Here is a 27,711-nt window from a genome sequence, read left to right as displayed (position 1 = left end):
GAGGTGAAAAACTCTGATGTTTGAGGAAGTTTTTATTTTTATAAACAAAATCTGATGTTCAAAGGGCCCTGTTTCTTACAATAACTATTGAGCCTCAGTTAACCAGAAATTTATGAACACCCATTTCCTGACTTTTTGCTTTAAACTTTTTCTCCACTCTGTTTCTAGTACAAAAGTTTGCCTGCTGTGTTGCAGAAATAAATTTATGTTGTCCTCTGCCATAAAGTGATATATTTAATATTTTTATTCTTTGTTTTTGAAAACTATATTGTAAGTTCCTAAAAACATTCTATTAAACAATTAGACATTTTGTTATTAAATAAATGTGATCTGTAATTTCTTTGTGCAGAATGATTTGAAGTATTGTATTTAGTTTACATGCATTATGGGTTCATAATTAATATCCAATGACAATACATTTTGTTATATTGTAAAAAAAGAATAATTTTAACAGTAAAAAAGATTTTTTTATATTTATCTGCATATTTACTATCTTCTGTGCTCTTCATTCTTTTTTGTAGATCTGAGTTTCATTCAGGTATCATTTTCCTTCCAGCTAAAGAACTTCCTTTAATATTTTTTCATAAGAAAGATCGGCTGGTGACAAATTCCCTCAGATTTTCAGATTTCCTTTTTTTTTTTTCGTCTGAAGTCATTACTTTGCCTCCATTTAGGTAGGCCTTTTTTTTTGTGGTTGTTATAGGATCCTAGGTTTACAATCTTTTAGCACGTTATAGATGCATGGTTCTGGATTTGGTACAGGTTTGCACAAACTCTCTGTAAACAACATGTTAAAGAAAAATGGAGAAGCTGCAACATGAGAATAGGAAGATTTACTGAAATGAAAAGGTGGTCATTGAAAGAAAGTGGTTATGAAACAGCATGAACATTATGACCTCATTTTAACAAACGTGCGTTACATACACATATGTGTAATATGTATGTACATGTATCCATATACACATTGTATATGTATACTGCAGTCCGTTTTATTTTCTTACTTTCGCTTTTACTGGAGCTTGTATTAATCACTCCGGCATTAACCGCTGCTCCCACCCTTGGGCCACTCCGCATCAATGAGAACTGGGCCTCAGGCAGAGCCGCCCGGGGCTAGGGTCCCGCAAGGCTGGCAGCACTGAGCCCAGCCAAGGGCGAGCGCTCGGCCAAGGACGGGGAGTTGGCCAAAGAGAGGAGGATTACAAAATCCAAACACTCGGACGGAACCCTGGCGGGTGCTAAAGACTGCAGCGAGGCAGAAAAGCAGAACGCTGGCCGGTTATTTTCATATCACTAGCAGTGTGACGGTTACCGGGGTTGACCAAGCACAGCGCACCGGCCGCCGTTAAATCCCACTCTGGCTCGGGGTCTGCGGAGCCTGCCTGGGCCGCAGGCTCCATAAACCCAGCCAGGAACCACGCGCGGCCCAATCTGCACACCTGCTGCATTTTGGCAAGGGGTCGGAGGTCTGGAACAAAAGCGGAGGCCCAAATTCTTGCCTCGGTCTCCAAGACCCACTTTCTGGGGCGATGGAGAGAGAAGCCCAGCTTGGGGTCTGGGCAATTCGAGCGGGTTGGAAGGGGAAAGCTATGGCGAGAGCTCAGCTGGACTCTCCGAGGGATATCTGGAAGGTGGGACCGCAGGCACCGGGAGAGAAGAGGGTGCAAGGAAGGAACCGGCCCACCCCGTTGGGAGCCCACCCCGTTGGGAGGCCCACCCCGTTGGAAGCGACGGCTGCGTGGGCCTGGGAAGTTCTTCTCTTTCTTCATAATCTTTATTCTTTGTTTTGCTGTAATCCAGATAGATGAATAGATAGATGATAGGGAGGGAGAGATGGATGGAGGGAGCGAGGAGACGGAGGAAGGGTGGGAAGAAGGCGGAGGAAAAAACCCCCAAATTCCCGGAAACTAAGAACCATGTGGCAACAGTCAGGAAGTTGGGAGCTTCTAGGCAATTTAACGCGACAAAGAGTTCGCGGGCTTAGTTGACCCGCCCATTGGCGCGTACATCCCCTGGGCGGGATGTGCGTGGGATGGCCCCAAACCGCTAGTATATAAGGACCCGACCTGGGCGCCTCCAGGGAAACGCTAAGGGGGCTTCGGACGCCCTGGAGCTTGAGAGGCCAGAGAGGGTCCTTGCCCCTAGCCTGGGACTCCGGAGTTCCGTTTCTACCCGTGCTTCAGGGCCTAGTCCAGCCGAATCCGCGTCGGGCTGTAACTCGAGTGCCAGGTTCGAGAAGACAGCAGCACCCGTCCCACCCCACCCCAGCCAGGGTGTGGGGTGTGGGGGGTGTGGGGAGGGGCTGGAGGGGTGCGGAGGGGCTGGGGGTGGAGTGGAGTGGGGGTATCTGTGCTTTTCTCCCCCGCCTGGGGGCCCAGCTAGTTTGCATAGCAAGTGCCCTAAAAAGCGGACTATGGAGGACTGGGAGGCGGGGCTGGGGTGGGTAATGAGGGTAGAAGGCATTGGGGGCGGGGCGGGCCTGACCTGTGCACCTGCTCCTGCTGGAAGTTGGAAGAGCCCCTGGCCAGCGAGCCGCGGTTTCTGCGGGGCGCGGAGCAGGAACCGAAGCCTGGAAGGCCACTGAGTCGAGTGCACCTTGGTGGCTCCCAGGGCTGCAGGTCCCAGGTTTCAGAGTTATTGATATTGTAAACTTGAGAAACTAGCTCTACAGGTGTCTATGTGACCGACCAAACACTCTAAACTATTTTCCTTAATATAGAAACTAAAAAGCAGAATTAGAATTGCCATTGCCCTGCGGGAAGATTTATAATCTAGAGGGGGGAGAAATGAGAAAAATGTCTCCCTCTGGACAAGATCTGTAGAATGCTACCCGAGAAGGACAAAGAGCTCTAAGTTTTAGTTTTCCAAGAGGGCACGTCTGTCGCAGCCCACTTCCCTTTCTTTTTTTTTTTTAATTAATTTTTAATTTCCGTGGGTACATAGTAGATGTATATGTTTATGGGTTACATGAGATATTTTAAGACAGGCATGTAATGTTTAATAATCACATCAGGGTAAATGGGGGTATCCATCATCTCAAGCATTTATCCTTTGTGTTACCAACAATCCAATTATGCTCCTTAGTTTTTTATCTTATTTTATTTTATTTTTGTAGGTACATAGTGGCTGTATATATTTATGGGGTACATGAGATGTTTTGATACAGACATGCAATGTGAAATAAGCACACCATGGAGAATGGGGTATCCATCCCCTCAAGCATTTATCCTTTGAGTTGCAAACAATGCAGTTACACTCTTTAAGTTATTTTAAAAAGTACAATTAAGTTATCATTGACTGTAATAACTGTTGTGCTATCAAATAGTAGGTCTTATTCATTCTTTCTAATTTTGTTGTACCCATTAACGCTCCCCACCTCACCCCTTCCCTTCTACCACCCTTCCTCAGGTAGTCATCCTTCTGCTCTTGAATGCAATTGTTTTGATTTTTAGATGCCACAAATAAGTGAGAATATGTGATGTTTGTCTTTCTGTGCCTGGCTTATTTCACTTAACATAATGATTTCAAGTTCCATTCGTGTTGTTGCAAGTAATTGGATCTCATTCTTTTCTATGGCTGAATAGTACTCCACTGTGTATATGCACATCGTTTTCTTTATCCATTCATCTGTTGATGGACGCTTAGGGTGCTTCCAAATCTTAGCTATTGTAAACAGTGCTGCAAGAAACATAGGAGTGCAGATGTCTCTTGGATATACTGATTTCCTTTCTTTTGGGTCAATACTTAGGAGTAGAATTGCTGAATTGTGTGGTAGCTTTATTTTTAGTTCTCTGAGGAACTTCCAAACTGTTCTCCATGATAGTTGTACTAATTTACATTCCCATCAACACTGTTTGAGGGTTCCCTTTTCTTCACATCCTTGCCAGCATTTGTTATTGCCTGTCTTTTGGATAAAAGCCATTTTAACTTGGATGAGATGGTATCTCATTGTAGTTTGGATTTGCATTTTTCTGATGATCAGTGATGTTGAGCACCTTTTCACATGCCTGTTTGCCATTTGTCTTCTTTTGAGAAATATCTATTCAAATCTTTTGCCCATTTTTCAATAGAATTATTAGATTTTTTTTCCTATAGAGTTGCTGGAGTTCCTGATATGTTCTGGTTATTACTCCCTTGTTGGATGGGTAGTTTGCAAATATTTCCTCCCATTTTGTGGGTTGTCTTTTCACTTTGTTGATTGCGTTCTTTGCTGTGCAGAAGCTTTTTAACTTAATGTGATCCCATTTGTCCATTTTTGCTTTGGTTGCCTGTGCTTGTGGGGTATTGCTCAATGAATTTTTGCCCAGATCAATGTCCTGGAGATCTTCCCCAATGTTTACCTGTAGTAGTTTCACAGTGTGAGGTCTTAGATTTAAGTCTTTAACCCATTTTGATTTGATTTTTGTATGTGACAAGAGTTAGGAGTCTAGTTTCATTGTTCTGCAGATAGCTATCCAGTTTTCCCAGTGCCATTTATTGAAGAGAATGTCTTTTCCCTAGTGTATGTTCTTGGCATCTTTGTGAAAAATGAGTTCACTCTAGGTGTGTGTATTTATGTCTGGGTTCTCTATTCTGTTCCATTGGTCTATGTGTCTGTTTTTATGTCAGTATCATGCTATTTTGGTTCCTACAGCTCTGTAGTATAATTTGAGGTCAGGTAATGTGATTCCTCCAGTTTTGTTCTTTTTGCTTAGGATAACTTTGGCTATTATAGGTGTTTTGTGGTTCTATATAAATTTTAGGATTTTTTTTCCATTTCTGTGAAGAATGTCATTGATATTTTAATAGAGATTGCAGTGAATCTGTAGATTGCTTTGGGAAGTATGGATATTTTAACAATATTGATTCTTCCAATCCATGAACTTGGGCTACCTTTCCGTATTTTGGCCTTCAATTTCTTTCATCATGATTTTATAGTTTTTATTGTAGAGATCTTTCATTTATTTGGTTATTTCCTAGGTATTTAATTTTATTTGTGGCTATCGTAAGTGGGATTACTTTATATCTTTTTCAGATTGTTCACTATTGGTATATAGAGATGCTATTGATTTTTGTATGTTGATTTTGTATCCTGCAACTTTACTGAATTTATCAGTTCTAATAGTTATCTGGTGTAGTCTTTAGGTTTTTTCCAAATATAAGATTATATCATCTGCAAACAAAGATAATTTGACTTCTTCCTTTCCGATTTAGATGCCCTTTATTTCTTTCTCTTGTCTAATTGCTCTAGCTAGGATTTCTATGTTGAATAACAATGGTGAAAGTGAGAATCCTTATAGTGTTCCAGATCTTACAGGAAAGGCTTTCAGTGTTTCCCCACTCAGTATGCTACTAGCTGTAGGTCTGTCATACGTGGATTTTATTATGTTGTGGTATGTTCCTTCTATACTCAGTTTTTTGAGGAGTTTTCCATGAAGGGATAATGAGTTTTATTAAGTGCTTTCTCAGCATCAGTTGAAATGATCATATGGCATTTATCCTTCATTCTGTTGATATGATGTATCACACTGACTGATTTGCATATGTTGAACCATCCTTGCATCCCTGAAATAAATAGCACTTAGTCATGTTAAATGATCTTTTTAATGTATTGTTGAATTAAGTTTGCTAGTATTTTGCTGAGATACTGGTCCATAGTTTTTTTCTTTGATGTGTCTTTGGTTTTAGTATCAGTAATACTGGCCTCATAGAATGAGTTTGGAAGTATTCCCTCCTTCTCTATTTTTTGAATAGTTTGAGTAAGATTGGTATTAGTTCTTCTTTAACTGTTTGGTAGAATTCAGTGGTGAAGCCATCGGGTCCCAGGCTTTTCTTTGCTGGAGACTTTTTATTATGGCTTTGTTCTCATTACTTCTTATTGGTTTGTTCAGGTTTTGGATTTCTTCATGGTTCAATCTTGGTAGGTTGTATGTGTCTAAGAATTTATTTCCTCTAGATTTTCCAATTTATTGGCATACAGTTGCTCATAGTAGCCACTAATGATCCTTTGAATTTCTGCAGTATCAGTTGTATTGTCTCCTTTTTCATCTCTGATTTCGTTTATTTGGGTATTCTCCTTTTTTTCTCAGGTAGCCTGGTAAAGGTTTGTCAATTTTGTTTATCTTTTCAAACAATCAACAGGTGGTGAAGCCAGCCAAGCTGTGTTCTTTTCTTCAGAGTGGCAAGTTCCCCCAGGCCCTAGGTGAGTGCACAGATGCTATCCAGAAGCCAGGGACTGGAATAAGAAAACCTTAGAAGTCTACCTGGTGTTCCACTCTACTGGGGCTGAGCTGGCCCTCAAATCATGAGACACAGTCCTTCCCACTCTTCCCTCCTTTTTCCACAGGCAGAGGAGATCACCCTGTGACCATCATGACCACGGGTTCACAGGGAGTACTGTTAGCTATTGCTGATATTTACTTAAAGCCCAAGGGCTCTTTAGTCAACTTGTGGTGAATGCTACCAGGTCTGGGACTCACTCTTCAGGACAGTGGACTCCCCTCTGGCCCAGGGCGGGTCCAGAAATGCTGTCCAAGGGCCTACTTGGTGCTCTACCCCTGTGGCTAAGCTGGTACCTACGGTGCAAGACAAAGTCCCCTTTACTTTTCCGTCTGCTTTTCTCAAGCAGAAAAAGTCTCTGCCTGTACGCACCACAGCTGGGGTTGTGCTGAGTCTCACCTGAAGCCAGCAGAGTCTCACCCAAGACCCACGGCATATTACCTGGGTATCGTTGCTGATTATTCAGGGACCAAGGGCTCTTTAGTCAGCAGGTGATAGATCCTGCCAGGACTGGGTCCTTCCCTTTAAGGCAGCAGTTTCTCTTCTGGCCCAGAGTGTGTCTAGAAATGTTGTCCAGGAGATAGGGTCTGGAATGGGTGTCTCATGACCCTGACCAGTGTGCTATCCTACTGTGTCTGAGCTGACATCCAAGATGCAAGACAGAAGTCCTCTTTAGTCTTCTCTCTTCTCTCCTCAAGTGGAAGGAAGGGATCTTTTTGGAGCTGAGAGTCACACTGTCTGGGGTTGGGGGAGGGGTGGTACAAGCACTCTCTTAGTCGCCCCAGCTGGTATCTCAGTAGGTTGTGTGCCCTCCAAGCCTACTGGCTCTGATCTCAGCTCAGCACTATGACTTGCCTAGGAGTTTCAGTCCTTGTGGCCTAGAATGCCTTTCAAGTTTATTTAGAGCCCCATAGCACTTCAGCTACAGTGGCGAGGCTTGCTGGAACTCAGGTTTCACCTGCCGGGATGGACAATTTCTGTCTCACTAGGGCTGGTCTAAATTCTGCCTCCATCAGCAGGTATAAGCTGGATTGAGCGTGGTTTTGCTTTCCACTGTAACAGGGCAGTACTGAGTTCAATGCAAAGTCTCACAATTGCTGTGCCCTCCCTTCCCCAAGCACACAGATTTCTCTGCACCACGTGGTCACTGCTGGAGAAGGAGGATGGTAGGTGGAGCCTTCTATTACACCATCTTATTCTGTCCTCCCATTTCCCTTTCTGTTCAGTTTCTATCTGAGGCTAGCCAATACCCTGTGATCTAGGGGAGATGGGTGGGAGGATGGAAGGAAAGGGGAAGTAAAACAAAAAAATAAGAACCACCCAGAAGCATACAGAAAATTGGGCACTACTAGACAAACTAGGTAAGCCTTCCTGGCAGAGAAGAAATGCACAGATGCTACCCACTGAGACCCCCACTTGCGGGTGGTTGTCCCTGCATGTCCACGTCAGAGTCACTGCTCCATCAGGGGTCCTGCAGGACTAGATCCTGGGGCATGGGGAGAAATGGGGACAGCTAATAAATGGAAACCATACAGCTAATAAATGGAAACCGTACAGCTAATAAATGGCAGAGCTGGGATTTGAACCTAGGAAAACTGAGTCTTAATCCTTGAACTCTGCTACCTCTGTCTACGTAGGTTTCCGTATACATAGCCTTCAGGACTGCTTTTGGTGGAAAGAGATAGCAGGTGGTACTAATTCACTGTGTTGGTGGGAACTCTGGTTACACTGAAAGATTTGGAAAAGTTATCCTGTAAACCGACTAGAATCAGGTGCTTTTGTTTCTGAAGTGCTTTTGTAAGTGTCCTGAGTTTCTTTTCTGAATTCTTAATTTCTTATTGACTTAGTTTAATTTTATTTAGGATTTCAAATTTATATGGGACAATATCTTTACCTTACAAAGAATGTGCAAGTGATGCTGATTATAATTCCTTTAATCCTAAGGAAAGAGCTTGGGATAGAGCTCCCTAAGCCTTTTTTGCCTGCAAAAGAATCTAAGCAGATGGTGGGGTTGCTGTTTAGATACAGTTGCCAATGAAAAACTATCATCTATTGGCTTTGACAGTAAAATTTATGGGGCAGAGAAAATATTTAACTCTGAAATCCCTATACATCGAAAGGGATATTTTACAAATAACTTGACAAAGATGTTTCAGTGGTCTTGGAATACAGAATGGAATTTTGAGAAATAGAAATTTGTAGGCAAGGGTCTAAACTAGGCAAGGTGGTAAGAATGTGGATGTGCCAGCCTTCTTTTTTTTTTTTTTTTTTTGAGACAGATTCTTACTTTGACCCCCAGGCTGGAGTGCAGTGGCACGATCTTGGTTCACCACAATCTGGTCTTGAAGGCTCTGGTGATTCTCCCACCTCAGCCTCCTGAGTAGCGGGGACCACAGGTGAGCACCACCACACCTGCCTAATTTTTGTATTTTTTGAGGAGATGGGATTTCATCATGATGCCCAGACTCATCTCAAACTCCTAGGCTCAAGTGATCTGCCTGCCTCAGCTTCCCAAAGTGCTGGGATTATGGGCATGAGCCACCGAACCCGGCCCAGCCTTCACTTTTATCTAACAAATTTCTTGTAAATGTCTTCACACCTCAGTCATCTCATTCCTTCTGTCACCTGCAATAACATCCACCTTATCTGTTCAGAGTTACTAGCACCCACTGAGACTTGTAATTCCAAGCCTTTAGTATAGGATGGATTTTTGTAGGAAAGGAAAATAAGGCAGTGATAGTCTGCTTCTACATATTGTATATATCCTTGATGACTTCAAAATAGTTTATGAATTTACTGACTGTTTTAAATTTTATTTTATTTTAATAATTTTCCAATAATGATGCAAGGTATTTGTTGACTGTATTTAAAATTTTTATTTTTTAAAAAAATAATTTTCAAATAATGATGCAAAGTATTTGTTGATTGTACTGATTTTTACAATTTCATTTTAAATAATAATTTTCAAATAATGATATCAGTTATTTGTTGATTATATTGATCTTTTTGAACAATTCTTAATCTTGATTATTCATAATTTTTATTTCAAAGTTCACTCTCCTTCATTATTTCCCTTATTGAGACCTATAATCCATTCACCTTTTTACTTTGTTCCTATCAATGCGATCCCTGCCACCCTCATTCCCTGACCTGTTTGTCTTAGAATGCATAGTCCAGATTTCAGTTACTTCTGTGATAAAATCCTACCCTTCCCCCCGACTACCTTTTTAATTTGAAGGAGGATGGCTTTAAAAAATGTTGTAATAATTCAGAATTCCAGAAGTGCAAAGACAAGAAAACAACAAAAATTTATGTCCCACCCACCTCTGAGATGTATTTGGTACAGGTGCTTTTGCTTCTGAACTTACAGCATTGTATGTACAGTTAAAGGCTTCTTAATTCTCCAATCTTATTATTTTCCATCCTTATTTGTAACCTCTGTAAAAAATAAGTGCATCTTTATTCACTATGCTTTTCTCCTTTTACTAAACATAAACATATTTATTACAGTTTTTAAAATATTTTAATCTAAATGCGATTGTATTGTATATTATTTTTTGCAAGTCTGCTTTTTAAATTTATCATCATGCTTTGAGAGTTTATCTATATTTATACTTGAAGATATGATTTACTTATTTTATCTGCTGTATTAATCTTCCATTGTAAGTTGTTTGTTTCCCATGTCAAATATCTTTCTTGTTCTTTATAATGTCTGTTTCAAACTGTCTCCATTCTATTATTAAAATGTTTTTGTCAGCTGGGCATTGTGGCTCACGCCTATAATCCCTAGCACTTTGGGAGGCCAAGGCAGGAGGATTGCTTGAGCCCAGGAGTTTGAGACCAGCCTGGGCAACATGGGGAGACCCCATCTCTACAAAAAAAATTTTTTTTAAAGAATTAGCTGGGTATAGTGGCTGTGCGCTTGTAGTCCCAGCTACTCAGGAGGCTGAGGTGGGAGGATCGCTTGAGCCCCAGAGTCTGAGGCTGCAGTGAGCTGTGACTGCACTCTAGCCTGGATGACAGAGCGAGACCCCATCTCACACACACAAAATATTTTTGTCCTGTTTTTATACCAAGTGCTTCTGTCTCAGGGGGTGATTTTATTTCCTACCTCAAAGAGAAAAGTGAAGCTATCAGAAGGGGACTCTTTCAGCTTCCTCCCACCAAAGCGATAAGCCTACCTTCGCCCATGCCTGTTATCTCCATTTCTCCTCCTCCTGTCCTTCTTCTGCATCTGGGATCACATTCCTTCCTTACCTCTCTTTTCAGGGCTTTCACTGTCTCAATCATCCCAACTTCCTTCTACCTCTTTAAATTTTCACTGCCCTACTGGCTTCTTCCCATCTAAATATGTTCAGGCCTTTCCCATCTTAATAAAATTCTTTAACTTCTTGTTTTCCTCCAGCTACATTTCTTTTTACCTCTCCCCTTTATAGCTTCATATAGTGAACAAGTTGTGCGTATTTGGTGATACTATTTCCTTACCTCTCATTCATTCGTTGACTCATTGTGAAATGGACAATTAATACAGATTCCTTTACTAAACACCCGTGAACCAAAATATAGTGTTAAATACTTTTTGAGAATTATTCTCAATTAATCCTCATAATAACAGGCATATTAAGGTGGATGCACCATGTTTTATAGATAAGAAAACAGAGTTAGAAAGATTAAATATCTAGGTTAATGTTATAATACTTTTAATGACAAGTGGAATTCAAGCCATCTCCATGAACTCTGGTCTGTAAGACCTTAGCTTCTGGTTTATTGCCTCCTGGTGCCCACTGCCCAGGTGTCTGAACAGCATTTTTCAAAGTCACCAATAACCTTAATTTTACTAAACCTAATAACACTTTCGAGTCATCACCTAGCTGTACCTGTCAGCAGTATTAGACACCTTGGCTCTGTCACGCCCCACCTTTGCAGCCTCAGTTTTTCATTATGCCATAGATCTGAGACCTCTGTGCAGGTGACTTTGTTCTGGGCTTCCTTAATACCATATACCCTTGGTTTTTCTCCTACCTCTGGTTTTTCACAGTCAGTCCTTTCTGAAGTCTCCTTTTCAGTGTTGTTTTCTTTTACTCAACCCCTAAAGTTGGTGTTCATGGGAACATCAACAACCTAAACTGAGATAGTCTCATGCCATTGTACACATGCACTTCATGCGCTCCACTGCTTCCATTCTTCAATGCTGATAACTTCACCTGGCCAATTCCAATGCATCCTTCAGGTCTTGATTAAATGTCACCTTTGCCTTGGAAGTCTTGTTGAACCATCATCTCCAGATTAGTTTAGATACCCCTTTAGTGTATTTTTCCTCTCATAGCCCATATCATATATGATGTTAAATGCTAATTTCATTAGCACACTTCCTTGCCAGCCATTCTTCTCCTAAAGAGAAGGGATTGCTCCTGTCTTGCTTGCTAGTCTATTGCCTTCTCTCAGCACATATTAGACACAAAATAAATACCCTTTTAATAAATGAATCGCATGCATGTAACAATTCATTTCTTCTAATTGTTTCAGCTGTGAGTTCAACATGGAGGCAAATCAGTGCCCCCTGGTGGTGGAACCATCTTACCCAGACCTGGTCATCAATGTAGGAGAAGTGACTCTTGGAGAAGAAAACAGAAAAAAGCTGCAGAAAATTCAGAGAGACCACGAGAAGGAGAGAGTTATGCAGGCTGCATGTGCTTTATTAAACTCAGGAGGAGGAGTGATTCAGATGGCCAAGAAGGTTGAGCATCCCGTGGAGATGGGACTGGATTTAGAACAATCTTTGAGAGAGCTTATTCAGTCTTCAGATCTGCAGGCTTTCTTTGAGACCAAGCAACAAGGAAGGCGTTTTTACATTTTTGTTAAATCTTGGAGCAGTGGCCCTTTCCCTGAAGATGGCTCTGTCAAGCCCCGCCTTTGCAGCCTCAGTTCTTCATTATACCGTAGATCTGAGACCTCTGTGCGTTCCATGGACTCAAGAGAGGCATTCTGTTTCCTGAAGGCCAAGAAAAGGAAGGCAAAAATCTTGGAAGAAGGACCTTTTCACAAAATTCACAAGGGCATACACCAAGAGCTCCCTAACTCGGATCCTGCTGACCCAAACTCGGATCCTGCTGACCCAAACTCGGATCCTGCTGACCCAATTTTCCAAAAAGACTATCTTGAATATGGTGAAATCCTGCCTTTTCCTGAGTCTCAATTAGTAGAGTTTAAACAGTTCTCTACAAAACACATCCAAGAATATGTAAAAAAGATAATTCCAGAATACGTCCCTGCATTTGCAAACACTGGAGGAGGCTATCTTTTTATTGGAGTGGATGATAAGAGTAGGAAAGTCCTGGGATGTGCAAAAGAAAATGTTGACCCTGACTCTTTGAGAAGGAAAATAGAAAAAGCAATATACAAACTACCTTGTGTTCATTTTTGCCAACCCCAACGCCCGATAACCTTCACACTCAAAATCGTGGATGTGTTAAAAAGGGGAGAGCTCTATGGCTATGCTTGCATGATCAGAGTAAAGCCATTCTGCTGCGCAGTGTTCTCAGAAGCTCCCAATTCATGGATAGTGGAGGACAAGTACGTCTGCAGCCTGACAACCGAGAAATGGGTAGGCATGATGACAGACACAGATCCAGGTAAGAGGGAAAAAGCTCCTCCCTCCCTGTCCTTTCTACATCCTTGGGACCTCCCATATTAAATTTTCCTTTGCTGCCTATGACTTTGAACATCTTACATCCACTGAACACTTTATTTTGAATCCCCAAGTATTCTACTTTTCATACATGAGAAAATTTTGTTGGGTGATTAGAAACCTAACTCACGTGTCTATAAGTGGCTGATTTTCTACATTAGTAACTGAACAGAAAATTATTTGAGAATGGCCACCCTTGCAATGGTGTACTGGAATGGCTCTTACTGGCTTTAGAATCAATTATTAAATTTTCAGGAATTTTTGAGCTAGTTGTTAAACATAGTTATTACTAAAAATTAGATTATATATTCTTGCACCTAAATAAATCATATCAGAAAGAAATGTAATAAATTCAAACTCACCACTTCCTAATTATTTGCTACATTTTACTATTATCTTTGCTTGAGAGATTATTTACATCTATTGTATCTGTGTGGTGGGAATACTATAAAATGGAGTGCTACTGTGCATCACTTTCCAACTCTGTATTTAGTGATAATCCATTAGGAGCTTGAAATTGTCCATGGCGGGAAGATTTATAACACAGAAACTGGCAGTTGGCTATGAACGAGGGATCTCTTCTCAACTAGATCTGTTTATTAAACCATCACCAGCATAGTACTGCTTTCTGGGGTTGCTTGCTTGGGCTGGGCTTGGTGGCTCATGTCTCTAATCCCAGCATTTTGGGAGGCTGAGGTGGGTGGATCACCTGAGCAGGAGTTCAAGACCAACATGGTGAAACCCCGTCTCTACTAAAAATAGAAAAATCAGTCAGACGTGGTGGTACGTGCCTGTGGTCTCAGCTACTTGGGAGGCTGAAGCAGGAGAATTGCTTGAACCTTGGAGGAGGAGGTTGCAGTGAGCCGAGATTGTGCCACTGCACTCCAGTCTGGGTGACAGAGTAAGACTCTGTCTCAAAAAAAAAGCCCTTTGCATTGAAGTTTGCTATCACCTTATAATAGTACCTTGCCTAAATTACGATGTGGTTTATCTCTTGATCCTTAAGAACATTGTTGATTTTGTAGCTCAGGAAAATTTGAAAGTGGCTCAGGGCCAAGCATGGTGGCTGACACCTATAATTCCAGCACTTTTGGAGGCTGTGGTGGGAGGATCACTTGAGCCCTGGAGTTTGAGGCTGCAGTGAGCCATTATTACAGCAATGCACCCCAGCATGGGTGAGAGTGAGACCCTGTCTCAAAAACAAAAGAAAAGAAAGTATTTCAGGGTGATGAGGGTCACGGGGGTAAGGGTGTATTCAAGGTTTGTCCTCGGTACCGTTTCATGTTGTCCTGTGTCTCTGTTTATCCTGTTGATATTTTGCCTTTTCTTCCACTCATCACCATGTACCCATTATGCTCTATGACAGCAGCTATAATCTGCTCTACCCCTTTGCTCCTAACAGTTTGAAATATTTCTTGCCTTGCATCACTACTAATTCCCAAACATGTTTCTATATTTACCCCATCATGCTATAATTTGGCGGGCTAGTGGGCTATCTCAGTGTCTCTAGAACAACTGAGAACACCCCAAGCCTGGAGAAACACAGAGAGAACATAAAAATTGGGACACAATCTTCTGAGTAAAGTGGATGTGTACTTGGAAAGGAGATGTTATAAAGCTGACTCCAATCTCCAAAGCACATGAAAAAGTTAATGCACTCTATAATGTCCTTTGATTTCACACAGTTTCTCATTTTAACTTCAGGAATAAGCATAGGTGTCAGAATGTCACCCAGGCTGGAGTGCAGTGGCGTGATCATAGTCCACTACAGCCTTGAACTCCTGGGCTCAAGTGATCCTCTCACTTCAGTCTCTTGAGTAGCTGAGACTACAGGCACGAGCTACTGTGCCCAAGCCCTAAGCTATTTTTTAAGTGTGAGTAATGGTAATTGCAAATCAGTGATGAGATGATATTGAACAGAGTTGAGAGCTAGGTTCAGGAGAGGTGGTGGCGGTTGGAGAGGGGATGTAAAATAAGATACATGCACAGACAGCAGTACTAAAAGAATGTGCTAGGTATCGTAACAGGTGTGCAAACAAAATGCTAACCAGATACAGAGAATGAAGAATTATATTGAATGGAGAAATACATTTAAACTTCCAAATAATGGCTTTTCAGGGTGGGTTTTGGCAACCTTGATATGCAATAAAGGCACTTATCTAGACAGAGTGAGAGGAGAGTTATTTTGATATTATCTCTCAAGTCACACTATTTAAAAAGTCACACATTCCACCTACTGATAGAGCCCCTTTCAGTACGAAGAGATTAACATTTCAGAATAACGTGAATTTTCTTTCTTAAGATCTTCTACAGTTGTCTAAAGATTTTGAATGTCAGCTGAGTCTATCTAGTGGGCCTCCCCTTAGCAGACCAGTGTACTCCAAGAAAGGCCTGGAACATAAAAAGGAACTCCAGCAACTTTTATTTTCAGGTAATTATGGTTTGTCTTCTCAACACCAGGAAGTTTCTATATTAGGATAAAAGGAGATTAAACTGTTGTATTTGTTTTGTAAAATCCTGAAAGTGCTCTGCAAACCCATTTGTAAGACGTGATGATGTTACAATCCTATTGGTGATAAGTGATTTAGAAATGAACACTCACTGACCCCACTGGCTAAGGCAGGACCACACGTAGAATCCAGGAACATTATTTCCCTTAAAGACTATTTGTTCTTGTAGTTCCCAAATCTGGCTGATCATCAGTGTTTCTGGTCATTTTTAAAAGGACACATATCTGAGTCCCTACTCCACTCATAACAAACTGGAATACATGGGGAGAGTGGCTTGCAATACACACTTTTCTCAAACTACCCTTATGATTTTATGCTCATCTAGATTGGAAACCTTTTATCTAGTCAAACTAGTCATACACTGCACCAGAGAGCAGCCAAAAACTGCCTACCCTTGCCAGATTTTCCAGGGGAGTGGTGGTTGTAAATATGAGAAAGGAATATAAATCTAGGTCAAGATGGAAAACAAAACATTTAAAATGGAGATGGATTATGCATTTCTTCCCATGTTTTGGGTTTAGGACAATCATGTAGCAGCACAAACATAATAATTCAGGACCAAGGTCAACGCCTTTTCTCTGGTTTTATCCCTTGCTCCCAAGATAGGCTTTGCTTAGGAATCCATTGCTGTCTTCTTTGTAGAATCCCAGAGAGGGAAAACCACTTGCTTAAATCTGTGCAGTAAGTCAGTGGCTTATCTGGCACTATAATTGATACATAAATGTCATATATATGTGTAAATATCTGTCAAGGATCATTAAATTAATAGATAATGACTGCCCCCATTACAATTTCATTTTTTCCTTTATCCGAGGTCCTTGCATTCATTTACATATCAAATTTATATTTTAGAAACTGTCCACAATAAACAATGTAAAATCTAAGAGTAAACCTATTAAGTGCTGCTAATCATTTTTTAAGCTCAACAAGATCCATTTTAGTAGAGCTTATTACCGTGGAATAAATTTTAACTGAGACAAAATAATGGGCTATATGCCCATAAAGGAACAGCCTATTATTCTGGTATTAAAAAAATCAATTTTCTAAAACTTCTACCAAACTTTTGAAGAATAGGCATTTTTTACACTATTTACATTGTTCTAGATTCATAGAAAAATAACAACAATTCCCAAGTCATTTTTTTTTGAGACAGGGTCTTACTCTGTCACCCAGTTTGGAGTGCAGTGGTATGATCATAGCTCACTGCAGCTTTGAACTCCTGGGCTCCAGTGATCCTCTCACCTCAGTCTCTTGAGAAGCTAAGACTATAGGCATGAGCTACTGTGCCCAGCCCTAAGCTATTTTTTAAGTGTGAATAACAGTAATTGTAAAATTTGTTAAAGATAGGATAAAAGAAAAAGGAAAACTCAGACTAATCTTACTTATTAATGAGGATGCAAAGACAGAATTCCAGATATGCAAGGATGTATCAACATTTACAGAGTTAATGTAATTCATCATTTCTATGTATCTATGCAGATAAATTATATATTTGTCTTCTAATACATCAAAAAGGCATTTGAAAAAGCTCAATACATGCTGTTTTTTTAAAGGTCCTCAATAAAATGTAACCTATAAATAGTTCTTTAACATTATATATATATTTACATATATATATGTCCACCAAGAACATCGCATTAATTGGGAGAGATTATAGGCATTCTATTAAATTTAGGAACAAAACAACCATGTGCATATAACAAGTACAATGTAATATTAATTGGCCAATACAGTTAGATAAGAGAAAGAAATTAGAGGGATTAAAATGGAAGAAGATAGGACTATATGTCTGGAGAATTCATGAGAATCAAATGAAAAGCTACTGTAAACAGTAAAAGAATTCAGAATGAATACAAATACTTATATTAGTATTATAAGAAGCAACTGTAAAAATTAATATGAAGAATTCATTATCTTTAATATAACATACAATGAAAGAAAACACCCAATTTTCAATAGCAACAAAAAGCTAAAATATCTGCAACAAACCTATCTAAAGCAAAAGTTAAAATAATATTGAAGGACACAGAAGCATAACTGAATCAGGGAATGTTATGTACTTTGAAGGAAGAATCAACTTAACAAAGTTGTCAATTCTGAGGTTATTTTATGTAACAGTTTTAAAAAGAGATTATTTAAATCTAAACATAAAAACTAAATGAGCAAGAACAGCTGGAAAATTAAAACCTGAAAAACAAGAGAGGCTATCTATAAATAATATATATTATTTATAGATACATAAATATATAAATATATAATATAATTGTATAACTATAATATATGATATATAAATATATTATACATCATATATAAATATATATTTATTATTTTATTATTTTTTAAAATTTTATTTTATTATTTCATATTTATATATTATATATTTATATATATTTAAATATATATTATATATTTAAAAATAATGAAAAGAGTTGTATTGTCATATAATTAGACCAAAGTTATGGAATGTATGATCTGGAAATACACAGAAACACAAATTAAAATTTAGTTTTTCATGAAACTGGCCTTGCAAGTAAGTAGAGAAAAATAGACATGTTCATAAATATATAGGGTAACTTGGTGGCAATTAACTGTTTAAAAGATGAATTCATACTTTACTTCATATATTAACATAAACTCCAAATGGATCAAGAATTTAAAACAAAAAGCCAGAAAAGTTCTAGAAGAAAACATAGGCAAACATCTTTATAATTTTTGTGTTAGACTTAAAAAAATCAAGATTCAAAATCTGTGAACCATAAAAGTAAAGACTGATATATATATGACTGCATACAAATAATAAGTATTGTGCATGACTAAAGCCACTAAGAACAAAGTCAAATGACCATGACCAAGTAGAAAAAATATTTGCAACCCATATCACCACCAAAGGGCCAGTGTCTCTAATATATAAAGAGCTTCCAGAAGTTGATAAGGACACAGACACACACACACACACACACACACATACACACACACACACACACACATACACACACACACGCACAGAAAAATCAACAAAGATAGTCCAGAGAAAATAAAATTCATACAGCTCTGAAACATTTGAAAAGATGCTAAATATTAATCAAAATAAGAGACATGTAAATTAAAAGGAGATATTATTTCTGTCTACTGGATTGTTAAAAAATGAAAAAACCTGACATTATCTCTTATTTGCTAGATTGTGGGGAAACACACCTTCTTGTACATTGCTAGTGGGAGTCCATATTTGTACAACTCCATTGGAAGACAATTTGGCAATATATTAAAATATTGGAATCACATATGTATTTAACCTTTGGGATTTTATTATATATATATGTGTGTGTGTGTGTGTGTATGTGTGTGTGTGTATGCTACGTATGCTTACATACATACCAAACGTACAAGGTTACTCACTGTAGTATTAACATAATAGCAAGAGATTGGGGGGAAAACTCAAGGGCACATCAATAGGGACTGGTCAAACAAGATATGGTACATCCATAAAATACTGTGTTAGACAGCTGTAAGAAAAGAATAAGGAATTGTGCATTGATACGGAAAGATCTCCATCATACATTGCTAAGTGAAGAAAAGTAGTTGCTGAATGGTTTGCTACCTGTTGGGAAAGAAAGGGCAGAATATTTGTTTGTATTTGCATAAAGCAATTTCAGAAGAATAGGCAAGAAACTTAAAAGTATCTGTGATAAGGGAGAAGGGTGAGATTGGGAAGGCAGGAAATTAAGAAAATGGGAATAGGAGTGTTTGGGTATTTGGTATAGGAATATATTAACTAAAGTTATTTTTTTAAAAGACAATTTTCATTTTTGGAACTCTGTTATTGTTATTAGATTTTGAACATTAATGGTGGTAAACAAACTATGTTTATAGTTTTACAATTAGAATCCAGATATTAAGAATAAAGATGTTCTTAGCACACTAATTATTAGCATTGATTGACAATAATTTGGCTTCAGATTCAATGCTGTCAGTGCTTCTCTTGGGAGAAATGCAATGATTGTCTCAAATAGAAATTTTGTCTGTAACTGGAGTTACTGGCACTAAAGATAATCAGAGCCTGGTGTAGTAGGTCAGAATCAGCCAGCCCCAGTGTTCTTCCTCTTGGTGTCCTAAACCTTTAGGATCCCTCACCTAATTGATTTCTTATGGTTTGAGAACAACTGCCCTGGACCCTTCAATGCTGTTTCTAAAGATTCCCTAGATCCATGGTGAAATTAGTTCCCAGAATGGATACGAGGTGGGAGCTCCGAGGACAGAAGGATGAATATGGGAGTTCTGGGGAGGATGAGGAGTTTATCAAGTGATCAAGGTGGAAGTCTTCAGAGTTTCAGAGCCCACCTGTGCAAAGGCACAGAGTCCTCAAATCACATGGGGAGTGGTGACTACTCTGGTGCACCTGGAATGGTGGCATTAATTGAACATCTAGTCTGGTCCCTATCATTACTGTTATGTGGAATATCAAAGAAATTAAAGAGACACTTCTTATTTTCCTATAATTTCCTTCAGAGGCATGTTCCATTATACAATTAAAGAAAAAGAAGACCTTTGCAATGATGAGGTAAATAAACATCAAGTGTTTTAGTGACTTTTACCATTTATCAGGCAGGAGTAGTCTGTGACTTGCAGGGCAGGGCAAAAACAGTAGAGGATATGATGTCCAAGAGACTTGGGTTCAGACTCTGGCCCTGCCATTTCCTAGTGGTGTGATGTTGGACAAATCACTTGATCTCTTTTATTTTTTATCTTTTGAGACAGTATCTTGCTCTGTCGCCCAGGATGGAGTGCGGTGGTGCAGTCATAGCTCACTGCAGCCTTAAATTCCCTGGCTCAAGCAATCCTCCCACCTCAGCCTCCTGAGTAAGCTGGAACTACAGGCCCATAGCACTGCAAGCAGCTCTCACTTGACCTCTTTTGAGTCCTTGTCTACTCATATGAAGATGGGAATAAATATGTCTTCCTTGGAAAATTTGTGAAGACCAGAGATATGTGCATATTCCCTGGTACAATCAACAAATGATGTGTTTTCTTATTTTACATTTCTTTGGTTTCCAAAGCTTCATTTTAAAGATATCCTCAATTATCTTATTTTATCCATTCTAAGATGTGTGTTTCCCCCTATATTTTAATATCTCTAAAATCTGGATGTGTCTCATAATAGATGCCATCTCCTACTCACTGTCATCCAGGTTGCAGGCATAATCAAGTTGTGTGAGCACCTCGTACGAATGAGAAAGCTCCAGCAACAATGAACAAGAAACAATTACCAATAAAATCTGGGTAATTTCATTTGAAATTACCACTACAAATCTTGATTTGGGTTTGTACTCTAACACTACCACAACAGGACAACAATTATCTTTCCCCCCGTCCCACTTTGGAACCCATGATCATTGAAATAAGTTCATAATCCTCCAATGCAAGTATATTCTCGTGTCACATAATTATTTCTTGTTTGCCTGTGACAAAGGGAAGACTTTTGTGATAGTGGGGAGCCATACGTTGATCTTTAAGTGATGCAAGAATTCTGCTTCAGGAGAGATAGCTTTAAGGATCTTCCAGTCCAGGACTGCAGGAAATTCACTGCCAATAAAGGCTTTAATATGACTCCCTCTCCTCTGCAAATAATGAAGTTAATGACTACCTTCTTCCTGTGGCGGTGGAGGAGGTGGGGGGGGGTTCTGCTACTCCCAGCAATGGGGCATTTTGAGATTCAGGTACTTTGAAAGTAGAAAGGGGAGGAAGAGAACCAACATTTCTCAAGCAGCTACAATGAGCCAAACATTTTATGTTATTTCATTTATTCCTCCTCATAGGAAATGTGCTATTCTTAGTTTTGTTTTACAGATGAGACAGCAAAGTCGTAGGCTAAGGAATTTCCCAAGGTTCTAAGTTTTAAAAAACACATGGGTTTAGATGAAGTATACCAGATATTCCAAGGGTTCTTTTCCTTTATAACTATAATATAATAATATTTATAAAATAGTATTTGAAACTTCTATAAGTAATCATTTAGTTAATCAATTAGTTAATTATAATTAGTCATCTTAATCAATAGGGTTATTTCTCTTCCCCTAATTTATCATTCTTTTCACATACAGTCCCACCAGGATATTTGCGATATACTCCAGAGTCACTCTGGAGGGACCTGACCTCAGAGCACGAAGGACTAGGGGAGTTAATAAATAAGCAAATGCGACCTTTCTTTCGGGGAATTTTGATCTTCTCTAGAAGCTGGGCTGTGGACCTGAACTTGCAGGAGAAGCCAGGAGTCATCTGTGATGCTCTGCTGATAGCACAGAACAGCACCCCCATTCTCTACACCATTCTCAGGGAGCAGGATGCAGAGGGCCAAGACTACTGCACTCGCACCGCCTTTACTTTGAAGCAGAAGCTAGTGAACATGGGGGGCTACACCGGGAAGGTGTGTGTGAAGGCCAAGGTCCTCTGCCTGAGACCTGAGAGCAGCGCAGAGGCCTTGGAGGCTTCAGTGTCTCCGATGGATTACCCGGCGTCCTATAGCCTTGCAGGCACCGAGCACATGGAAGCCCTGCTGCAGTCCCTTGTGATTGTCTTGCTCGGCTTCAGGTCTCTCTTGAGTGACCAGCTCGGCTGTGAGGTTTTAAATCTGCTCACAGCCAAGCAGTATGAGATACTCTCCAGAAGCCTCCGCAAGAACAGAGAATTGTTTGTCCACGGCTTACCTGGCTCAGGGAAGACCATCATCGCCATAAATATCATGGAGAAGATCAGGAATGTGTTTCACTGTGAGGAAAAGAGAATTCTTTACGTTTGTGAAAACCAGCCTCTGAGGAACTTTATCAGGTAAGCAGTTGGATCTTACGTCTTTAAGTATTATTTAATCTGGGTTTAATTTTTTCTGCTAAGTCACCGTCTTTCTTGAGAATTGAGTGGTAAAATGATCTGTGGTGATGTACTGTGCTCGGAGGAACATGATACAATCATTTTCTCCCCTTGTTTTTTTTAGATAAAACCTGAGTGTGTTCTTTTAATTTTTACAGTCATAAAAATATCTGCCAAGCAGAGACTCGGAAAACTTTCCTAAGAGAAAACTTTGAACACATTCAACACATCGTCATTGACGAAGCTCAGAATTTCCGTACTGAAGATGGGGACTGGTATGGGAAGGCAAAAACCATCACTCGGAGAGCAAAGGATGGCCCAGGAATTCTCTGGATCTTTCTGGACTACTTTCAGACCAGCCACTTGGATTGCAGTGGCCTCCCCCCTCTCTCAGACCAGTATTCAATAGAAGAGCTCACCAGAATAGTTCGCAATGCAGATCCAATAGCCAAGTACTTACAAAAAGAAATGCAAGTAGTTAGAAATAATCCTTCATTTAACATCCCCACTGGGTGCCTCGAGGTACTTCTTGAAGCCGAATGGTCCCAGGGTGTTCAGGGAACCTTACAAATTAAGAAACACTTGACTGTGGAGCAAATAATGACCTATGTGGCAGACACCTGCAGGCGCTTCTTTGAAAGGGGCTATTCTCCAAAGGATGTTGCTATGCTTGTCAGCACTGCAAAAGAAGTGGAGCACTATAAGTATGAGCTCTTGAAAGCAATGAGGAAGAAAAGGGTTGTGCAGCTCAGTGATGCATGTGATATGTTGGGTGATCACATTGTGTTGGACAGTGTCCGGCGATTCTCAGGCCTGGAAAGGAACATAGTGTTTGGGATCCATCCAAGGACAGCTGACCCAGCTATCTTACCCAATATTCTGATCTGTCTGGCTTCCAGGGCAAAACAACACCTGTATATTTTTCCGTGGGGTGGCCATTAGGAAGAACTCCAAATCAAAATGCTATGTAAATGTCTATGGGTGACAGTCTGCTGATGGTAGAAACCTTTCTTTTTAGTTCACAAGTCAGTTAGAGATTTGGACGGAGCTGACACAAAGAGTTTGGAGCTCCCGCATTTCTGGCTCTCCTTTCAGGGGTTCCTCCCCCAACTCTTTTCAGCAGCGGTTGTTGCCCGCCATTCTGACTCCTGACTCTTCCAACCGGAAAGATGGTGGTTTTCTAAAGGAACTTTAGCTGTCCTGCACAATGCACATCTGTGTCTTGCATTTTGGGTAAAAGCCATAAAAATAAGAAACTCAGCCTGTGGCCTTTCTTTCTTCCAAGGCTGGGCTTATTTTTTTAAGTGACTTCATGTAGTTTGTTGCTTTTAAAAATTTGTCCAGAATCGTTTCTGCAGAAGCATGGTCTGTTAGGAGCTTACTGGCCATAGCAGAAGCAATTGTTCCCTGAATTCTTGACATTTATCTTTGCTGTATCCATTTAGGGCTTGGGAGAGTCCCAAGATAATTCAGTCACTGTCAGATTAATAATTTTGTCAGAACAAAGAATACCGTTATGATTATTTAATCCTTTAAAATTGTGATCTCCAGAGCTTGTTCTCAGAATGGCCCAGATCAAGCCTTAATTGTGATAGTGAATATTAATGGTCACTTTAAGGAGAAATTATAGGCCAAGATGAAATGAACATAAACCTGTTTGCCCTGGCTTTCAGTGGAAGATGACATTAGAGACCAAAATCTGGTTGTGAAGGTGTGTATCAGCCCTAAGGTGAACCAAACTTGGGAAAGATTGTCTTTAAAAATCAATGAGTTTATGTTTTAACTTCTCAGCTTAGTGCTATGCATTGCTCTATAACACACCTAGTTAAGTTTTATGTTATTCTTGAACTGTGATTTTTTTTCTATTTACTTTCATGGTTTGATGGGCCATTGTTATGGACTGAATGTTTGTGTCCCACCCTTCACCCCCAAATTCCCGGGTTGAAGCCCCAACCTGCAGTGTGGAGCTGGGGCTGCTAAGGAAGTAATTAAGGTTACATGAAGTCATGGTGGGGCTCTGGTCTGCTAAGGTTGGTGTTCTTATAGGGAGAGACCCCAGAGAGCTTGTTCCCTCCCTTTCTGTGCATGCAAACAAGAGGGCATGGGAGCACGCAGAGAGATGGCAGCCACCTACAAGCCAAGAGGAGAAGCCTCACAATGAAACTCTCGCTGCTGGCGAGAGTCTTGGACTCTGTCTTGGACTTCCAGCCTCCAGACTGTGAGAAACAAATTTCTGTTGTTTCAGCTGCTCAGTCTCTGGTGTTTTGTTATTGCAGCCTGAGAACACAGCTGTATGATTATTTGTCAAGCAGAAAACACTGATACTTAACAATGCTAATGCAATTATTTATTTGCTTTTCAGTCTCTACAAAACATTCTAAAACACTAATATAAATACTAACAATAAAATATTTGCATAACTAATGGAAACTAAGAAATCATATGCCCAATATTTCACTTATTAGTAATCTTACTCTGCTGATTTCCCCCGAGACTGTGATTTTTGAACTTCCCTGCCTTTCTCTTGTCTTTCTGTGTTTATTCATGGAATTCCAGTTATCTAGGCTTGAAATTGCAGGCTGTCCTAACTTAAGCAAAATCTGATAGATCAGCAAAATGAGATAAATGTTTCTTTTTTCTTTCTGACTGCATTAAATCAGATACAACTCAGCATTAAAAAGCTATCTTTGTAAATGTTGTTACTAATAAATTAGTCTTATAAGATCCCTGGACTTTGGAGTTGTTGCAATGTCTTTGAGAGTAATTCTTTAAAAGTCTAATTTTGACTGGTTGTATCTCTTTATGATTTATTGCCCCACTAACAATATTTGAAACAATATAATATTTTAAAATGTATAAATAATTATGAATTTTTGTTTAGACCAAAGAGGATTACTGATATTTGTTTCCGTATGAATGGCAAAAGGTTTAGCTTACAGATCTACTGCATTTCTGTTTTAAATAAAAAGTTGAGAGTTTGTGTCTCATTAAACTGAAAAAAATGGTCTTGTAAAATAAATGCTTAAATGGGGGAAAAGGAGAAGACTGAGGCCAGTGACTCTGTGAGAGCCAGTAAAAGATTAAGCAACATTAACTTTCAATTTTTTTTTAAGAGACAAGATCTCACTATGTTGCCCATGTTGGAATGCAGTAGTGCAATCATAGCTTACTATAGCCTCGAACTCCTGGGCTCAAGTGATCCTCCTGCCTCAGCCTCCCAAATTGCTGGGATTATAGGCGTGAGCCAGTGCACTAGGCTCAATTGGGTTTGGATGGGTTCCTGCCCATCTCTGCAATCTGCCTCTAGACATCTGGGACCTACTTCACTAAAGATCTGAAAATCTACCCAGCCATTATAAAATGAAACAAAATGTTTTTATATTTTAAATTAACTTTTTATTTTAGAGTAGTTATAGAATTACAGAAAAAGTTACAAAGATAGTACAGAAAGTTCCTGTGTCCCCTTCATTTAGTTTCCTCTTTATTTTATTTTATTTTGACAAGGTCTTGCTCTCTCACCCAGGCTGGAGTACAGTTGGGTGATCACAGCTCACTGCAGCCTTTAACTCCTGGACTCCAGTGATCCTCTCATCCCAACTAGCTGAGAAGCTGGAACTGTAGGTGCATGCCACTACACCTGGCTAGTTTTTAAAAATTTTTTTGTAGAGGACGGGGTCTTATTATGTTGCCCAGGCTGGTCTCAAACTCCCAGGCTCAAGCATTCCTCCTGCGTGGGCTTCCTACAGTGCTGGGATTACAAGTGTGAGCCATTGCAGTGGCTATTTCCCTCTTTTATTACTGTATTGTTGTGATTCACTCATCACAACTACGGAACCAACCTTACTTAGTACATGACTATTAACTAAACCCCACATTTTATTTGGATTCTCCAGTTTTTTTGTTTTGTTTTTTTTTTTTTGAGACGGAGTCTTGCTCTGTCGCCCTGGCTGGAGTGCAGTGGCGCGATCTCGGCTCACTGCAAGCTCTGCCTCCTGGGTTCACACCATTCTCCTGCCTCAGCCTCCCGAGTAGCTGGGACTACAGGCGCCCGCCACCACGCCTGGCTAATTTTTTGTATATTTTTAGTACAGACCGGGTTTCACCGTGTTAGCCAGGATGGTCTCGATCTCCTGACCTTGTGATCCGCCCTCCTCGGCCTCCCAAAGTGCTGGGATTACAGGCATGAACCAGTGTGCCTGGCCTGGATTCTCTAGTTTTTCTCTAATGTCTTTGTCTACTCCAGGATCCCATCCAGGACACCATACTACATTTAGTGGTCATGTTTCCTTACCCTCCTCTGACCTGTAATGCTTTATTTTTGGTGACCTGGACAGTTCTGAGGAGTACTGGTCAGGTATCTACAAATAAAGTGTACTTCAGTTTGGATTTGTCTGATTTTTTACTCAGACTGGGGTTATAGGTTTTCAAGAGGAAGACCACAGGAATGAAGAGTTATTCCCATCACATCACATCAAGGGTATATGCTATCAACATGCTTTATCACTCATGATATCAACCTTGAGCAGCTGACAGAGGAAGTGTTTGCCAGGTTTCTCTACAGTGAAGTTACTTTTCCTTCCTCCCATGTTGCTAAGTGCAGCTCACACTCAAAGAGTGAGGACTGAAGCTCCACTTTCTTGAGGGGGCCAATATCTACATATCCTACAAAATAATTTATCTACAGAAATTATTTGGAATTCTTCCTTTACTTGTAAGAATGGACTTATAGATATTTATTTAATACTTTGTGTTATATTCCAATGCTACATTATTTATTTAGTTGCTCAGATTGTTTTAGTATTAGGCATATACAGGATATCTGGCAAAAGCCACAACAGATAGAGTGTGGTAGCTCACGCTTGTAATCCCAGCACTTTGGGAGGCTGAGGTGGGCAGATCACTTGAGGCTAGGAGTTTGAGACCAACCTGGCCAATATAGTGAAACCCCACCTTTACTAAAAATACAAAAAAAATTCAGCCGGGCATGGTGGCACAAGCCTGTAGTCCCAGCTACTCAGGAGGCTGAAGCATGAGAAAGGCTTGGACCTGGGAGGCGAAGGTTGCAGTGAGCCGAGATTGCACAACTGCACTCCAGCCTGGGTGATAAAGCGAGACACTGTCTCAAAAAAAAAAAAAAAAAAAAAAAAAAAATCCACAACAGTCAACATCAACAAATTAAACAAATAAATAGCAATGGGGATCCAGATCTTGGTTTCTAATACCCTTAAGTATACAATACATTATTATTCTCTATAGTCACCATGCTGTACAATTGATCTCCAGAACTTATTCATCCTAACTGAAACCTTGTATCCTTTGACCAACATCTCCCCGTTCCCTGACCTCTCTCCCCCAGCGGGCCCCTGGCATTCTTCTACTCTCTGCTTCCATGAGTTC

At 40.0% G+C, this 27,711-nt stretch overlaps 2 protein-coding genes across 10 annotated transcripts; one reads left to right on the top strand and one right to left on the bottom strand.

Annotated features, from left to right (window-relative positions):
- Positions 1 to 818: 818 nt before the first annotated feature.
- LOC129051340 (uncharacterized) lies at positions 819 to 2,615 on the bottom strand. The gene is made up of 2 exons (XM_054536674.2): positions 2,482 to 2,615; positions 819 to 1,786 (listed from the first exon to the last, which is right to left on the bottom strand). Exon 2 carries the CDS (start codon positions 1,764 to 1,766, stop codon positions 1,236 to 1,238), a length of 531 nt encoding a protein of 176 aa, XP_054392649.2. The 5' UTR covers positions 1,767 to 1,786; positions 2,482 to 2,615; the 3' UTR covers positions 819 to 1,235.
- On the top strand, positions 1,769 to 25,046 carry SLFN11 (schlafen family member 11). Of its 9 annotated transcripts, none has more exons than XM_063718100.1 (9): positions 1,769 to 2,226; positions 6,118 to 6,178; positions 7,374 to 7,421; positions 7,893 to 8,052; positions 8,535 to 8,651; positions 11,782 to 12,887; positions 15,246 to 15,374; positions 21,552 to 22,275; positions 22,473 to 25,046. In XM_063718100.1, the coding sequence occupies exons 6-9, from the start codon at positions 11,795 to 11,797 to the stop codon at positions 23,254 to 23,256; spliced, it is 2,730 nt and encodes a 909-aa protein (XP_063574170.1). In that variant the 5' UTR covers positions 1,769 to 2,226; positions 6,118 to 6,178; positions 7,374 to 7,421; positions 7,893 to 8,052; positions 8,535 to 8,651; positions 11,782 to 11,794; the 3' UTR covers positions 23,257 to 25,046. The 9 variants fall into 9 exon arrangements, with proteins under 9 accessions (XP_063574170.1, XP_063574169.1, XP_054392646.2 ...); XM_063718099.1 differs by having other exon boundaries at positions 7,318 to 7,421; XM_054536671.2 differs by lacking the exon at positions 7,893 to 8,052.
- Positions 25,047 to 27,711: the final 2,665 nt, after the last annotated feature.

The sequence above is a fragment of the Pongo abelii genome, chromosome 19 (genome assembly GCF_028885655.2).
Source record: "Pongo abelii isolate AG06213 chromosome 19, NHGRI_mPonAbe1-v2.0_pri, whole genome shotgun sequence".
Taxonomy (NCBI): domain Eukaryota; kingdom Metazoa; phylum Chordata; class Mammalia; order Primates; family Hominidae; genus Pongo; species Pongo abelii.
This window is presented reverse-complemented; position numbering and strand designations above follow the sequence as displayed.

Coding starts and splice junctions, on each gene's coding strand:
- LOC129051340 (XM_054536674.2), bottom strand. CDS start 1,766: ATGAAGAAAGAGAAGAACTTCCCAGGCCCACGCAGCCGTCGCTTCCAA.
- SLFN11 (XM_024234953.3), top strand. CDS start 11,795: ATGGAGGCAAATCAGTGCCCCCTGGTGGTGGAACCATCTTACCCAGAC. Junction 15,375..21,551: donor CCAGCAACTTTTATTTTCAG/GTAATTATGGTT, acceptor TTTCACATACAG/TCCCACCAGGATATTTGCGA. Junction 22,276..22,472: donor CCTCTGAGGAACTTTATCAG/GTAAGCAGTTGG, acceptor TAATTTTTACAG/TCATAAAAATATCTGCCAAG.